The sequence below is a fragment of the Psammomys obesus genome, unplaced genomic scaffold (assembly GCF_907164565.1).
Source record: "Psammomys obesus unplaced genomic scaffold, mPsaObe1.curated_primary_1811, whole genome shotgun sequence".
Lineage (NCBI taxonomy): Eukaryota > Metazoa > Chordata > Mammalia > Rodentia > Muridae > Psammomys > Psammomys obesus.
This window is the reverse complement of record NW_026596101.1, coordinates 16922736-16938792: the sequence shown is the minus strand read 5'-3', so window position 1 is coordinate 16938792 and position 16057 is coordinate 16922736. Positions and strand designations below refer to the sequence as shown.

At 40.3% G+C, this 16057-nt stretch overlaps 1 protein-coding gene across 1 annotated transcript in view; it reads right to left on the bottom strand.

Moving 5' to 3' along the window:
• Window positions 1–666: 666 nt before the first annotated feature.
• Window positions 667–16057, bottom strand: part of Tafa4 (TAFA chemokine like family member 4) — a 180030-nt gene continuing 164639 nt past the window's right edge. The window contains exons 5-6 of the mRNA XM_055628580.1: window positions 9274–9398; window positions 667–2022 (exon numbers count right to left, since the gene is read on the bottom strand). Coding sequence (XP_055484555.1) covers window positions 2011–2022; window positions 9274–9398 — 137 coding nt within the window. The 3' untranslated portion in view covers window positions 667–2010. The remainder of the gene's footprint in view (window positions 2023–9273; window positions 9399–16057) is intronic.

The window sequence follows — 16057 nt, the reverse complement described above, 5'->3', positions numbered from 1 at the left end:
AGGATACTTGATTGAAAGCTGCTCCACTCCCTTGGGAACCTGATTTGAAATTCTGTGAAAACACAAAAATTTCTCCTATCTCCTTTCCTAAAGAAAGGGGAATGGTAACATGAGAACGAGGCTCAAAGGCCCCGTTTAGGGCTCACTTTGGAACTACATAAAAAGCACTCTTTGAAGTAATAATGGATAGGATAGCACTTTCCAGGCCTTCCATTTTCCCTAATAGAGCGTTTATTCCCTGGAAATAGTTTAGTCCCTAAAAACGCGCCTCAAGGTAAAGTAGTGTCTTTATCACTTGTTCTGCCTTCTGCTACGAGATCAAACGTGAGGGTTACAAAGTAACACGGCGCTATATGTACTGCCAAATCACCTCCCATTTTTAAAGCTCTTTAACAAAGAAAGGTCTTACGCCAGTGACAGTAGAGGACACACAGGACACCAGGAATGTGCCCAAGCCTCGCTGACACCCACTGGATTCTCAATGCTCCTTTTCTAAGCTGAACATACGGGAGACAAAATAAAAGTAGTGACCTAAATTAGTCATGTCCCCAAAGTTAAATTTAAAGTGACCCGACTTCATATTGATGTTTAAAAGAATGCTTGTAAGCTCGTATCAAGAACACAAAATCTTCAAGCACAAAATAGTCACAAGACCTTACATGCCATCAACAGGGTGATATTTTACTTATTCATACGAGAATAACCATTCTGCTTGGTACCCAGTCAGTCAAATTCAAACCGAGGTTTAACCAATAAATAGTTAGCACCCATTTCTTCCATTTCTTCTGCAAGGAAAAAAAAATCAAATAATTGACACCACTATAGACAATATAATGGGATTGGTTTCTCCTTGTAACTGTGAAAGGGCAGGGACAGTGGCAGCAAGTATATTTTTGACATTTCTTAATATATACAATCAATCCCACCTTGTACAGATGCAGGCACATGAATAACATCACATTTCAAACCTGTGCCAGTTTCTCTTTGTTTCTTATGTTTCTGCATGACAGCATCTACAAAATCATTGAAACACAAGGAAAGATGACCAAGATTTTACTTAACATTTAAAGAAGAAGGCTAACAAATGGGTACAGAGAGAGCTATGTTAGGCTAGCATCAACTGTAATGTAAATTTTGAGGATTTAAAGACTCTTTCTAGGAAATAACAAAAATATTTCCATGGAATTGGCATAAAGTGGATTTAAGAAATCACTCTTACTCTAAACAGAGACTGTCCTATATTTTAAATGGTTTTCCTATCCGATTACCTCCAAGCCACAAAAATCCCAGCAAGTTTATGTTCCTTTGTGAATATGTCATGATAAAGCTTTGGTTATAAAACTCTAGTGCTAATAGGCTTCTCTTAGAACCCAGTCAATGGTGCGCCAGGGTTAAAATGCTTCTGCTACATTTCCACTAGTGTAGGAATGGAACTAAAAAGGTAAGCATGTTAAATTATCAAAAGTAAAAAATATAAATGCACACATAGCAACCCAATGAGTCCTTTCATTCTCCAAGGCTGATAAAGTTAATGTCCTTCTCCAGATAATTTGAGGTTTGTTTTTTTGTTGTTTTTTTTTAATCTAGGACACACATATGGGACCAAATCTTCTGTCATTTAGAGCCCCTTTATGCCTTCCACGTGATAGCTAAAGGACACGCTTGAAACAAAAAACAACCAGGTCCCTTTATGCTTCTGTCCATACTCCTTGAGAAGGGAGACAGCGAATAGCCAGGCTTCCCCAGTGTTCTTCCACTCTGACACCCCTGATGTCCCCTCCGGCATTCCTTGTGCTGTGTTCTTTTTGAGATCCAGGTAACATGTCAGTTGTTGGCTGCCTGCCGGGGACAGAGCAGGGACAGTCAGGTAAATGCCAATTTCCACGATGCACGTTTTGCAGCTATGAATTTCTGAGTGAGTTCCGAGGTGAGTTCTCACTAGACTGGTAATCCACACAGCACAGCTCTGTGTCCTGATGCCCCCCCAGGGTCAAAACACTTCTTTGTCTGCTACCGCGTCACCTAAAATAAACGAGACTAAGTGAGCATTTGACCTTATACCACCAAAGAGAATCCTTCCTGCCAAGAACTAGAGAATCCTGTCCAGTCCAGATCATTTGTATCTGGTTTATCAGTTGGAACCTGTGCCTGTAACCAACCTTACAAAACCAACCCTTCACATCCAACTTGGCTTTCCATTTCTCACTCTCTGTGTGCAAAGAAAACACAGACGAAGGTTTCTATGATGAGGAATTATGTACCCTCGCTTTCTATTTCTGAGGTTATAAAAAATGCCATGAGATTAGGTACACCCACTGCCCATGAATTCATGCATGTTAATTAAGCATGCTTTGTTAATGGCACTAAAAAGTGTTTCAAATGAATGCTGATTAAAATCACTGCATGTCAAAATCAAAATTTAACCTTTGTTACATTTTTAAATGCACTTAACCTGTTTTAAAAGCAAAAATTGTTTGACAGAAATGATCAGTTTAATGGAAGCATATAATCATTAGGAAAGTTATTGTGTTTTTCATTTTTAAACACATGGGCTCATTATTTAAGACCTGAGAGAAGTTTGCAAGTGACATAGTCAACAGACCAGCTCAGGAGGAAAAGAGCATAATGCTTTAACACATTTACACTGTGCAAATATTTTCAGAATAAGTTGTATTATTTGATAACACATCTTCTAGAGCAGAAACTGGAAGGCTTTATCTGCAAAGAATTAAGTGTAGGACAGACTTTGAGCTTTGTGTGCTGGATAGTAGTTGTATTCAAATGTCACTCACAGTTACAGCCATAAACTACAGGTAAACTCCTAGAGGATGATTAGTTACAAAAAGTACTAATGGATATTGACTAGGAATTTCACATAATCCTCAAGTGTTATGAAGTAGACATTTTTATTTTTACCAACTATTTAAGAACACATGGTTTTTTGTTGTTGTTGTTTTTTTGTTTTGTTTTGTTTTGTTTTAGATAGGGTTTACTGTGTAGCTCTGGCTGGCTCTCAATGTACGCCAGGTTGGCCTTAGACTCAAAGAGGTCCTTCAGCCTATGCCTGTTGGATGCTGATGTGAAAGCCATGCACCAGCACACCTAGCCTAATGAAGCCCACCCTTAAGTCACAGGTAATATAAAAACAAGCAAGGGACTGGATTTGGGTCACAGTTTACTTACTTAAGGGGGTAACTTGGGGAGGAGGCAAGACAATCATATGAGCACATATGAAGGGCCATGTGTGCAATGGGGAAATGGAAAGTGGGGTACTTGAGAAAAGTACAGAGACTGGGGTGTAGAGGGCAGTTAGAGTACATAGGATTGTCAGCACAGGAGACAGAGAGACAGCATTTGAGGAAAGTGAGGGAGGGACCATCTAAAGAAAGAACTTTCCACAAAGAAAGAAACGCAGGAAGGCACTAGGCCACTGCAGGCACCCTGGCCACTCTTTGATAAGAAAAGCACAGCCAGACCATTACCATTACAGGGGTCACTTTGATCCAAGCAATGAGAGGAGATATATTAAAATTTAAGACAAAGGATGAGGATGTGATAAGAAAAATCAAGGCAATTCAAGGTCTTTGGCATGAGCAAATGGATAGTTGATTCAGGACTGGAGAATTCAGTTATGACTCGAAGTTAAAGGCACCTCTCTTCTTTAGCTGTGAAGAAAATGTGTGAATTGCATTGCCCAACACCTATCGCAAAGCACTTGGGAAATGATGGGGTTAAAGCCATATGCTACCATGTCCAGCCTGATGAAGACATTCTTAACACACATGCAACAGAAAAACAAGCAAAGGGCTGGATCTGGATCACAGTTTATTGAATATGTTCGGTACTTTGGGATGTCTGCTACCTTCTCTTTGCAAGCTAAAACGTGCAGGCAAATATCAACCCAGACCTAAAATGTCATTTTCAAAAGATTCTTACTTGGACTGGCTCAGATGGGTCAGGTATTTTCTGATTTGTTTTCTTTTTTAAATCATTAATATACACACTATGGACAATTTTTATTACTGATTCTGAATTTCGATGGATGCGAAGTTACTAACATGCATATATTAGCTTCACTTCTATGCATCAGTTACCTTAGATGGACTAGCTGAAGCCTTGATTATAAGGGTCAAGGAACATAAGACTTCAAGGTAAGAGAGAAATCTCCCTCAGCCTTCGGGCAGCCTCCTAGAAGGTGTCTTAGGATTTGGTTTTGTTTTGTTTTTCTATTATAAAATACTGTGACCAAACACAACTTGGGGAGGAAAGAGTTTCTTTCATCCTTAACACTTACAGGTATTCCTCTCCTAATTGTTCCCAAAACTGTCAGACAAGCAAAAATCAAATGGAACCAGAAACAGAAACCAGTTTTCTTCTAAGTTGGTAGATTAAGGGTGAGGGCACCAGACTCAGGACGGTATTGCACTGACCCTAAGCAGCCGTCCTCCAGAACGTGCTGGAATACACGCATAACATTAATTGCAGCAGTTCGTAGGATAGATGGAATGATTTGATAATGTACACAATAATCAAACAAAGAGGGTTAATGTTTGTCTCCTTACATATTTTAAAGATTTTCATGGGTCTTCACCAAGTACTCCATGTATGTATATTACAGCTGTTTGCTTAGTAGTTTTATGGAACTCCTGACTGTGAGAATAAGTGGCTCTCCGATTCTTGTGCCTGCTCTTAGGACTCTTTCCCTCTTGTTGGGTTGCCGTGTCCAACTTCAAATATGCTAGTTTTTGCTTCATCTTATTTTATTTAATTTTGCCATGTTTGGTAGTTATCTCTTAGAAGCCTGTTCTTTTCTCAGCAGACACACGTGGAGTGGCCCAGGGTGTGTGGAGTTGGGGGAGGGGGGTTCCAAGGAGTACAAGGAGGGGAAAGCATAATTGGTGTATATTATATGAAAAAAATATTTTCAATAAGAGCAAAAAATGAAAAATAAGAGGTTTTAACATAGTATTTCAATGACTGTGTGTTACAGGGATCAAATCAAATTCCTTCATGTTCTGTACCTTTATCATTACTTGGTGTTTGAAGCTTTCAAGCTCTTCTTTTGTGACTTGAAGTCAGATAGTATGCTTTTTATAAAATTGGGTATGCCAGAGTTTGGTGTGTTTATGCTCAGGATTGTAATATCTTATGGGTTAACTCTTTTCTTGGTAAGAAATAAAATGTCCTCCTTTATCTCTTCTGATAAGTTTTAGCTTCAAGGATGGTTTGTCTGATATTAGACTAGCAATTCCTGCTTGCTTTCTAGAGCCATTTTTTGGAATATTTTTTCTCCCTGTCATTTAACTCTAAGATGGTATTCATCCTTGAAGCAAAACGTTTTCAAAGTCTGTGTTCTAAGTCCAGCCCTAGAATTAATATGCCAAATAGCCTAGGGGTGGAGCCTTAAATTGAGGTTTTTTAACAAGTCCTTTAGTGAACATTCTACAGTCATGAAAATATGAAATAATTATTGCAGTAACCCATGGTGGTACCCAAGACACAGAGAAAAGGCCCAAGTAAGGAGCCATTTGAGGAAGGTACTAGCCAGAATTAGGACATGTGAGATACTAGGGCATGTAAAAATTAGGGCATGGGAAGGAGGCTTCTGTGGCCAACACTGCTGTTTCTTTTATTTTATAAATTTCTACATATTTCAGATTATTAAATTTTATTTTTATTCCTGATCTTACCAACATCAGTTTCATAGGCATCCAGCATGATCATTATAAAGACTTAAGTCCTATAAGTTTAAATAAATATGCATGAAATACTTCCCTTTTTGGCTCATCCCTCTTTACATTTCCAATGAAACCCTAGAGACACATAATAGAAAATGTGAATACAGTGAAGCAACAACACAAGGAGGCCAAGAAGACTTTCCAGCCAAGAGCATTTATCTCAAAATCTTAAAAGTAGAATTAAGGCTAGGAGCGTAACTTAGTTGCCAAGTATGTGGGTCCCTCAATTCAATGCCCCCTTCTGTGGAGTGGAGTGAAATAACAAAGTGGGTTTCAAGAGCCTAGGAGGAAGGTCCCAGAAAGCTCCTGAGAAAAGACATCATTCTCTAGGATAGCATCTCAGCATAGGTACTGGTGGCTGTGGGGATTGTAGGATGCTTCTTTCTTTCTTCAGTGTTGACTCATAGATCCCTGTAGCATCTCCATCTCAGCGTATGACAACCCAAAAATATCCTCACAGATTGTCCGGTGTCCTCAAAGGGCAAGAGAACACTCCTATTCCCCTTATTCACAGTTTCAAAGTAAGAAGCTTAAATACCATAGACTCTCTCAAGACCAATGTTGTTTTCTACTGACAAATTATTAAAATGCCCTGCACTGTCTTTGTGTTGAGGCTACAAAGTCACTGGGTCCCTGTAAGAAACCTCGGCACTGATGGTTTGAAACAGCGTCAATCAAAAGCTCTGAAGGGTGTTAGAAAAAGGAAACGTGAGGCGTGAGAACAGCAAGACAGGAAGTAGTTCCTGCCTGTGCCTTCTCTGAAGAAGCCAGAAACCACATGGGAAGAATGAAGAGGATGTCAACCCTTTCTCTCTGGGGCTGATGACTAAGTCAGGACTTGTCCCCATTTCTTACTTTTGTCTCTGAGACAGAGCCCATTAGTGTCTCAAACTGACTGCTCTTTCCATATTTGCATTTACATGAGAAACACAATCCTAGCAGAGGTGGCTTACCACCCAAGACCAACATTCTGAGCTATGTGTTCCCATGCTGCTCTGCACAGATGTTTTCAGGAAAATGAAAACTGTTTTGCTGTGGAGTTAACACCTCCTCCAGGGAGGCCACTGCTTAGTCTTTACGGGATGGCTGTCCCTCCAGTGGCATAAGGGTCAATAGCATTTCAAGTAAAAGTTATCGCTTCTAGAAGGCAAGGCACTCTGGGCTCCTCTAACGAACTGCTGTGAGCATAGGAGCCATAACAAATGTTTTACGCAGTTCAAGGCACAATGGCTTGGATTAATAAAGGAAACAAAGTTTTATGCCTTCCAGATTATTCTCAAATGGCATATCACTGGGGGGAAAAAGGGTAGTCTGAGTATTACAATGGCTTGGGGAACTGTATTATGTTTCTATATCTTGCAGGGAGATAAATGAAATGTCACTACCATTGAGAATTTAGCTAGAGCAAACTCATATTCCCAGCACACAAGGGCAAAACACCCCTAAAGGTTTGCTTCCTGCTAATGCTCTCCCTAACTGCACATAAAGCAAAGGAGCCCTACTCTACCAAATGAACTACTTACATACCTTCTTTTTCCAGAATTCGCCTGGCTTCCATTCAATCTTGTTTTACATTTATATTTAAAAATCAATACAAATTTAATCTTCTAAAATGTTATTTCTTAGTCTACAAGAAATACAATGAAAGTTTCTTTTAATCACTGATAGATGGAAGATTATTTTTTTTAACCTCAAAGGAGGCTTCAATATTTTCTATTTAGAAGGTACTTGTGAGAGCAGCCGAAAGGAACTGGGAGCAGGAAGCAGGACTTACTTAGCAAGTACAGTGGTTTTAGTTGGCTGGAAATTTATTGGGAGTGGCCTCGCGGGAATGGTGGTGTAGTGGAAGAGTTAGCTCCACGGATAACCTGGATATAAAAAGAGGGTTGTAATTTGGTGTCTTTAGAGGCTTGCCTCCAGGATCTCCCGTGGATACCAAAATCTATACATGCTAAAAACTTACCTAGAATGATAAACTACGTACATATAGTGTATGCCGATTTTTTTTTTACTTTATATAATCTTTAGACTGCTTATAACGACTGCAACAGACATGATTTTTTTTTTGCATGTATGAGTTTTTTGTTTGCATGTATGTCTGAGCACCACATGGGTGCAATGTCCACGGAGGCTAGAAGAGGCCCTGGATCCCCTGGAAATGAATTTACACCTGGTTGTGAGCTACCATGTGATGCTGGGAATTAAACCCAAGTCCTCTACAAAAGCAGCCAGTGCTCTTAACTGCTAAGCTGTCTGTCCAGGTTTTTATACTGTATTATTTAAGCAATGATGACACACAAAAAAAAAAAACCCAAAAACTGTGTATGTTTAGTTTAATGTTATTAGTCTGTGATTGGTAGAATCCAAACAGATCCTATCAACACAGAAGTTCTTGTCATCACAACATCACTAGTAAGGACAAATTATGTTCTAATGGAAAGTGAATTTGAGCAAACATTGTTACAGCCTAACTCCAGTAACTTCAGAAAGACTTCTCTCATTAATTGGTGTTTAAGAAATAGCTTTGGAGTCATCAGCTGTATCCGGGCCTACAAAGATAAAGCAAACACAGACAAGTCCCTGACTTCACAGGTCCCACACCAGACAGGAAGCATTGGGTAGGGAGAAAAGGGATACAGCTAACTGTGTAAAATGTAAGCCTAGCAGACACTCAGAAATACCAAACACAGATGCAGCCAACGATAGCTAGAAAGAAAGAGATGGAAGCATATCATATGAGAGGGAAGAGACACCTCAAAAACAGCATGACAGAGACCAATGGATTAAAGCAGAAAGAAGAAGGGTTCTCTTGCAGGGTTGTCTGTGAAGAGCCAATGTGTTGACTGTAGCTGCCCTGAGGGTTTAGGATGGCCTGTTTTAGAGGGCTGACATGTCGCAAATATTGTTACAGCCGTCGTCTAGAATCTCTACTGGAAGGAAGCCATTAGTCACCTGGATGTGATGGTGGATTGGTTGGGAGCAGTCGCAGAAGGATTTGGTAGTAAAAATTTCTGAGATCCAAGTAATAGAGTAGACACGAGGAGACAAAAAACAGTTTGCTTTCTCACTGAAGAACGGAATAGCTTGTGTTTTCCATCGGGTGCAAAAAAATTCAGAATGGGAACAGCTTGGGAGAAGCTGAAGAAGACCTGGGTAGGAATCTCGGCCAGTCAGTCTCCAAGCTCTATGGCAGTGCGTTTTCCTACCTGAGTATATCCTCCAGGGGTGGGCTCTTGCCATATTGCTTTGATACACTGCTCTGTGAACTCTGAAGCTTTAATCAGGCTCGCAAAGGAGCAGACATACATTTAGAGACCCTGCCTTAAAATCGCTCACAAATACTGCCCAGACACATACACACACAGTGACACTGGCAAATGCACTTTCCTGAAAGGCTAAGGCCACAGGGAAGCACAGCCTCAGCTAACAGAGAACAGTGTTGCTCTCTCGATGGTGAGATCCAGCCACAGAAGGAACCGCCAGAGTTAACAGCTACTGCGCCTGTGAGTTATAGCTGCCTTCCGTCCATACTTGCCTTAGTGGTTTTGACCTTATTACCACTGCTACAGGACCAACCCGAGGAGTCTGGAAGCACTTTACAGTCCTCTCCTTCCAAGCAAGGATCCATGTGGCACCACCACTTCTCAGTCACAATGGAAGCTGGAAAACAAAGGTTATACTGTGTTGGTGACACGCTTTCTTCGTCCGTGCGTGGGTGGCAAAACTGTATACAGGTAAGCACATTGACACAAACATGGCTGGCTGGAATGATTGCAGAAGTGCACTGACAGAATCCAGATGTCCCTTCACACACTCTGGGAAATGCATTTTTGGGATTGGCTTCCTGACTGTCACTGAGTTGTCCTGTGGATCATGCCTAGAAAGAGGATTATTGCTTACTCTTTGTGGAGCTCCTGCCCTGATTTGAATCTCAATGTATTACTTTCTCTGTTGTTTGAAAGACGTTGGGCTTTTCATCTAATTTCTCTTAGCCTCAGTTTCTCCAAAGAGACAGAGACAGAAACACTTGCCCAGGGATGCAAAAGGATATAGTGAATTCAGGAGAAACTTTGAAATGCTAGCTACTGTCCTGGCCATCCTCTTTGGCAACAACCTCCAATGGCAAGCGTTGGTACTGCAATGTTAGTCTTAGCATCTACACTAAGAGGTAAACAAAACTTCCTTCTTGTATGGTGATCATCTCTGCAGTCCACTGCAGCCAATAGCTGAATGGTGAGCCACAATTTGTCATGTGGTGAAAGCCAACTGGAGGTAACAGGACCCAGCCTTTCCTCATAGTCCATGTGTGATGATGATGATGATGATGATGATGACGACTGAATGTTTATTCACCTGTGAACTCACTCATCCCTTACCATCTATGAACACACAGAAGTCTGACAATAAAATTGTGTTATGTTCATGAAGCAAAATAATAGCATAATAGATCTTTGGAACTGAATATACACAGAAGTACGGGAATCTCTGTCCTATGGAATGGTTAGTTCTGTGGGTTCATGGGGTAGCTGAATTGTATGGATGAATTCAACCAATGAGTTGATACAGAACTGAGCTGGGGCTGGGATGGTGGTGAGTCAAGAAAGACTGGCCCTGGCAATACATACCTAGAAAACATCCCCAAGTAAACGTGGCAATTCTCCCACTTTGGATAATAAATAATTGTATTCCATGGTTTCTGAGCTTCAGAGATGTGCAGCCCATAGATTTCTTTTTTGTGTGTTTTAAAATGAGGAATTTGATAAGACTGCACCAGGATGAACATGACAACTTGCTATGCATGTATGATAACTACCAGAATCAAATAAATTAACTCATCCATAGTCACTCATCACTTATCATCAGATCCCCCAAACCTGTGCACCTTGTCACTGAAGAGCTGGGCTCTTCGGACAACAGCATTTCATTTCTCATCCTGCCAAGCATTCAGCTCTGGAAGCCACCACTCCTCCTAGACTACCAGGAATTCTACTTTTTGGCAAAATCATGTATATGTGAGATCACAGGGTTATTTCACCCTGTTGTTCCTAGCTTATTCCACTAGCATAAAGCCCCCCTGGTTTGTGCATGTTTTCACAGACACCAGGATCTCTTTGTACGAACAAATACTGATCTAGTGTGAACATGGCCCACATTTTCTTTTTTTCTCCATCAATGAAGTTACTGGGTTGTTGCCAGTTCCCAGATGTTTCAGGGAAAACAGTGGTGCAGACGCCTTATAGATACAGATCTCAAGGATGGGGATGTGCTTGCCTTGTTCATCACTCTGAGCTGGATCCCCAGAAACACAAAGGATGCCCCAATTTTATGTCCTGTGTATTACACCTAGAAGGAAGATTACTGCATACATAAACTTCTTTTCTGAAGAGCTTCTGTACTGCTTTCCACGACATCTGTACCAATTCACTTTTCTGTCAACCATACACGAGTTTTCCCCTTTTCTCCACATCCCCACATCTTCTTGGGGTTTTGATAACAGTCGTTCTAATAAGCATGAAGTATAACAGTGACGTAGAACACTGTTTCACGAGCCTGTTTGATAGCTCTGTCTTATCTGAGAAACGCAGATATTCAGGACTTTTGTTTATTTTTAATGGGTTTTTTGGTTTGGGGATATTAAGTTCTTCAAGCCCCTAAGGGTTGGATGTAAACACCCCTTACAGAAATATGGTCTGTGGGCGCTGGAGAGATGACTCAGCAATTAAAAGCAGAAGACCATTGTTCGGTTCCTACTACCCTGAGGGGCAGTCACAACCACCTATAGCTCCAGTTTCAAGAGACTGATGCTTGCTTCTAGCCTATTCACAGAGAGAAAGAGAGAAAGGGAAAGAGAAGAATGGAGAGGTAGAGGAAGGAAGAGGGGGAAGAGAGAGAGAGAGAGGCAGTCTTGTATGCTCTGGGCTGCCCTTTCTGTTTACTGTTCCCTTTGCAAAGCTTTCATTTTGATGGGTATCCACTAGTTCAGATTTACTTTTGTAGCCTGTGTTTTTGGTGTCATAACTAAAAGTCCATCACCAGTGTCGTGTTTTGTTGTTGTTGTTGTTGTTGTTGTTGTTTTTCAGAGCTCATTTCTCAGTTTTGTAGTTTCTGGTGTCATGGTAATCTATGGTACATTTTTTAAATTTATCCTTGGGTATGGTATATGAGGCAGTCTTTGCTTGCAGCTATCAACTTTTTCCATTACCACTACTGAAGAACTGACAGTCTTCAGTGAACATCTCCAGTGCCTTGATCAAACTAGTGTACCGTCATTGCTAGGCTTTCTATCTTGTTCCATTGTTCTGTGTGTCTGCTTTTATGACACACCTACACCGTTATGTGATTACTATGGCTGTGAAATGCATGTGGATTAGAAAGTGTGACATTTCTAGTCTTTCCTTACTATAAACTCTAGATTTATTTGTGTTCTTTGTGACTTCACATAAATTTTAGTATTTTTTCCCATTTCTATGAAAATGTCACTTGGTTTTTGACAGAGACTTGCAGAGCATTTTGGACATTTGGCAGTACTATTCGCTTTCATGTTCTATCATTTTCTTCTGCAACATCAGCTAGCTTTCAGTATGCTCATCTTTTCCCCTCTTGGTTAAATTTTTTCCTAAGCATTTTTTTATCACACTATCATAAATGGGATCTTTTCAAAATTCTTCATTACTATATGAAAATGCAAGTCACTTTTTTCCAATTAATTGTTTAAATTTCCTATCTGCAAACTTTACTGAATTTAATATCAACTGTTTTCAGATTCCTCCAAAGAAGTGGAGCGGAAAGAATGTTGCAAACACATTTTGTGAAGCCAGCTTTAGCCTTCTTTTCTACAAGATCCTTTCTTTTCTACAAGAAAAGAAAATTACAGGGCAATATATTTCATAAAAATGAATGCAAAACCCCTTAGCAAAAATACTGAGAAACCAAATTCAACAGGATGTTGAAGGGAATCACACAGCTTGATCAGGCAGGAGTTACCTCTCAAGTGAAAGCATGATTAAATATTAATCAGTATAGTCCACTACATTCTGAGAAGAAATTACAAAAATCATACGATCGCTTTGGTATATCGATAAAAGTAATTTGAAAGTTCCACACCTCTTTAATGATGATGTCATCAAATCAGGTAAAGAAGGAATGTATTGCGACACAAAGAAAGCCATAAATGCCAAGCCATAGCCTGTGTTATAATCTAGAGTAAAAAGCTGGGTGCCTCTTAAAGGAACAGAAGAAGGATGCCCCATTCTTACTCTTTCTACTAAGCACAGCAAAGGAGAGCAATTAGATATGAGAAAGCAAGAAAGGGCATCAAAGATGAACGGGGAGCAGTTAAACTGTCTTGTAGGATAAGGTGGCATTATACAGAGAAAACAGGACATTCTCTGTCATAAGAAAGACCATCGATGTCAAGTAAACAAAAATATAAGTTCATGTTCTATATAAAATAATGGAAATTTTTCTCATTGAGTGTCAAGCTCCGTGATAATTCCTTATCCTGTGTTACCTCATATAAATATTCTGTCAAAGCTGAAGTTGATTAATTTTTTTTTCTCCTATCCTTATCCAGAAGTACAAAGGGACGAGGGCAACATATAGTATAGCACAGAGCCCACATGCAGACTCTTAAATTTATTCCTCTTGCTGTACACTAGAGATGTTCACCAGATACAAACTCTTGTGTAAAACAGAAAAATAGTAATACAGTCATTGTATTAAAACCCTGCCTAAGTGGGCCATGGCTGTACATTGTGATGAGAACACGGGATCGTTTCACAACTCGCTGAAGAGTCATATTTTCTTCTTTCCTTTTTGGAGCCTCTGTTTCTGGGCTATCAGCTGATGGCCTCAGTCAACACTAATAACACCTGAGTCAGGTAGATTTGTGATCTAGGTTAACCATTCCCCATTTAAATCAATGCGTGCCAAAGCAGAGAACAGTACGTTACTGCATGGGTTATTTATTATCTCAGAGAGGTTGCTGAACTGGGGTAGATGGACATAAAGCTTAAGAAAGTTTTTTTTTTCTTCTCTCCAAATATCATAATGATCTCACCCTGCAACTGCAGGGAACTTTTGTCATTTCAAAGCACTTTTAACTGTTCCTCTTCCGATTGTCCCCAAAACTGTCAGACACAGCAAAAGGCAGATGGAACCAGAAATAAAAACCAGTTTCCTTCTAGGTTGATAAATTAAGGGTGAAGGCACCAGACTCATGACTGTGTTGCTCTGACTCTACATAGCCATCTTCCAGAATGTACCGTGATATATGTATAAGTTTAATTGTAGCAGTTTGTGAGGTGGGTGTAATGATTTGCTACATACACACAGTAATCAAACAAAGAGGGTTAATGTTTCCATCTCCCTACATATTTTAAAGGTTTCCATGTGTCTGCACCAGGTCCTCTGTGTAAGTAAATTATAGCTATTAGCTTAGTATTTTTATGGGTCTCTTGACTATGAGAACAAGAGGGTCTCTGATTCTTGTGCCTACTTTTGGGACTCTTTCCCTCTTGTTGGGTTGCCATGTCCGACTTTGAGATGATAGTTTTTACTTCATCTTATTTTATTTAATTTTGTTGTGTTTTGTAGTTATCTTTTAGAAGTTTATTCTTTTCTAATACGAGTCAAAGAGAGTAGATCCAGAAGGAAGAGGGAAAAGGAGGAGAAACTCAGAAAAGTAGAGGGATGGGTAATATAATCAGCATATATTATATGGAAAAAAATGTTTTCAATAAAAGGAAGAATGGAAAGATAAGGGTTTTAACCTAGTATTTCAATAAATATGGACTACAGTGATCAAACCAAAGTCCTTCATAATCTATGTCTTTATCATAACTTTGGGTTTGAAGCCTTCATGCTCTTTTCTTGTGATAAAATAGTGCTTCTAATTAGTAAGGACCAGGTTGGCATGACATCTCATCAGGTAAAAATACTTTCTACATGAGTTCAATCCCTGGAACTCACAGTGGAAGGGGAAAAAAATACATTCTTAAATATTGTCGTCTGAACAGGAACCGGGCATAACTGTCACCAGAGAGGCTTCACCCACCAGCTGATGGAAACATATGCAGAGACCCATAGACAAATATTAGGCAGAGCTCAGGAATCCTGTGGAAGGCCAGGCTGGGGATAATTGAAAGAGCCAGAGTAGACGAGGACACTGCAAGAAAATCTATGCAATCAACTAACTTGAGTCCAAGAGGCCCATGGAAACTGAACCACCAATCTGAGAGCATGCGTGGGAGAGATCCAGGTCCTGCACACATATGTAACAATTGTGCATCTGGGTCTTCACGTGGGGCTCCTAACAGCAGGAGCAGGGGCTGTCTCTGACTCTGTTGCCTGCCTTTGGATTCCTTCCCCCTAAATGAGCTACCTTGTCCAGCCTCAACAGGAGAAGATGCCTAGTCTTACTGCAACTTGATATATCGAGGCTGATTGGTATCCATGGGAGGCCTACCTTTTTCTGAGGAGAAAGGGAAGAGGAGTGGATGACGTGGGTGGGGGGTGGGAAGGGAAGGTGCACTGGGAGAACAGGGAGGGAAGGCTATGATAAGGATGTAAAGTAAATAAATAATTATCTTTTAAAACTGTGCTCTGGGCCTCTGAAAGGCTCTGCCCTGCAGACTATCAAAGCAGATGCTGAGACTTATGGCCAACTGTTGGGCAGAGTGTATGGAATCTTATGAAAGAAGTGGGAAATAGTAAGATCTGAAGAGGACAGGAACTCCACAAGGAGAGCAACAGAACCAGAAAATTTGAACACAGGGGTCTTTCTAGAGACTCATACTCCAACCAAGTACCATGCATGGAGATAACCTAGAACCCCTGCACAGATGTAGCCCATGGCAGTTCAGTGTCCAAGTGGGTTCCATAGTAATGGGAAGAGGGACTGTCTCTGACATAAACTGATTGGTCTGTGCTTTGATCACCTCCCCCTGAGGGGAGAGCATCCTTGCCAGGCCACAGAAGATGACAATGCAGCCACTCCTGATGAGATCTGATAGACTAAGATCAGAAGGAAAGAGAGGGGGACCTCCCCTATCAGTGGACTTGGGGAGGGGCATGTGTGAAGAAGGGGGAGGAAAGGTGGGACTAGCAGGGAAGGAGGGAGGGGTTTATGGGGGGGATACAAAGTGAATAAAGTGTAACTAATAAAAGTTAAAAAAAAGAACTAAAAAAAATTATGCTCTGATCTCCACATGCATATCTGCATTCACATGTAATAACAAAATAAATTTTAGATTACTGAATAATATATAATAAATAATATAATATAATATAATATAATATAATATAATATAATATAATAT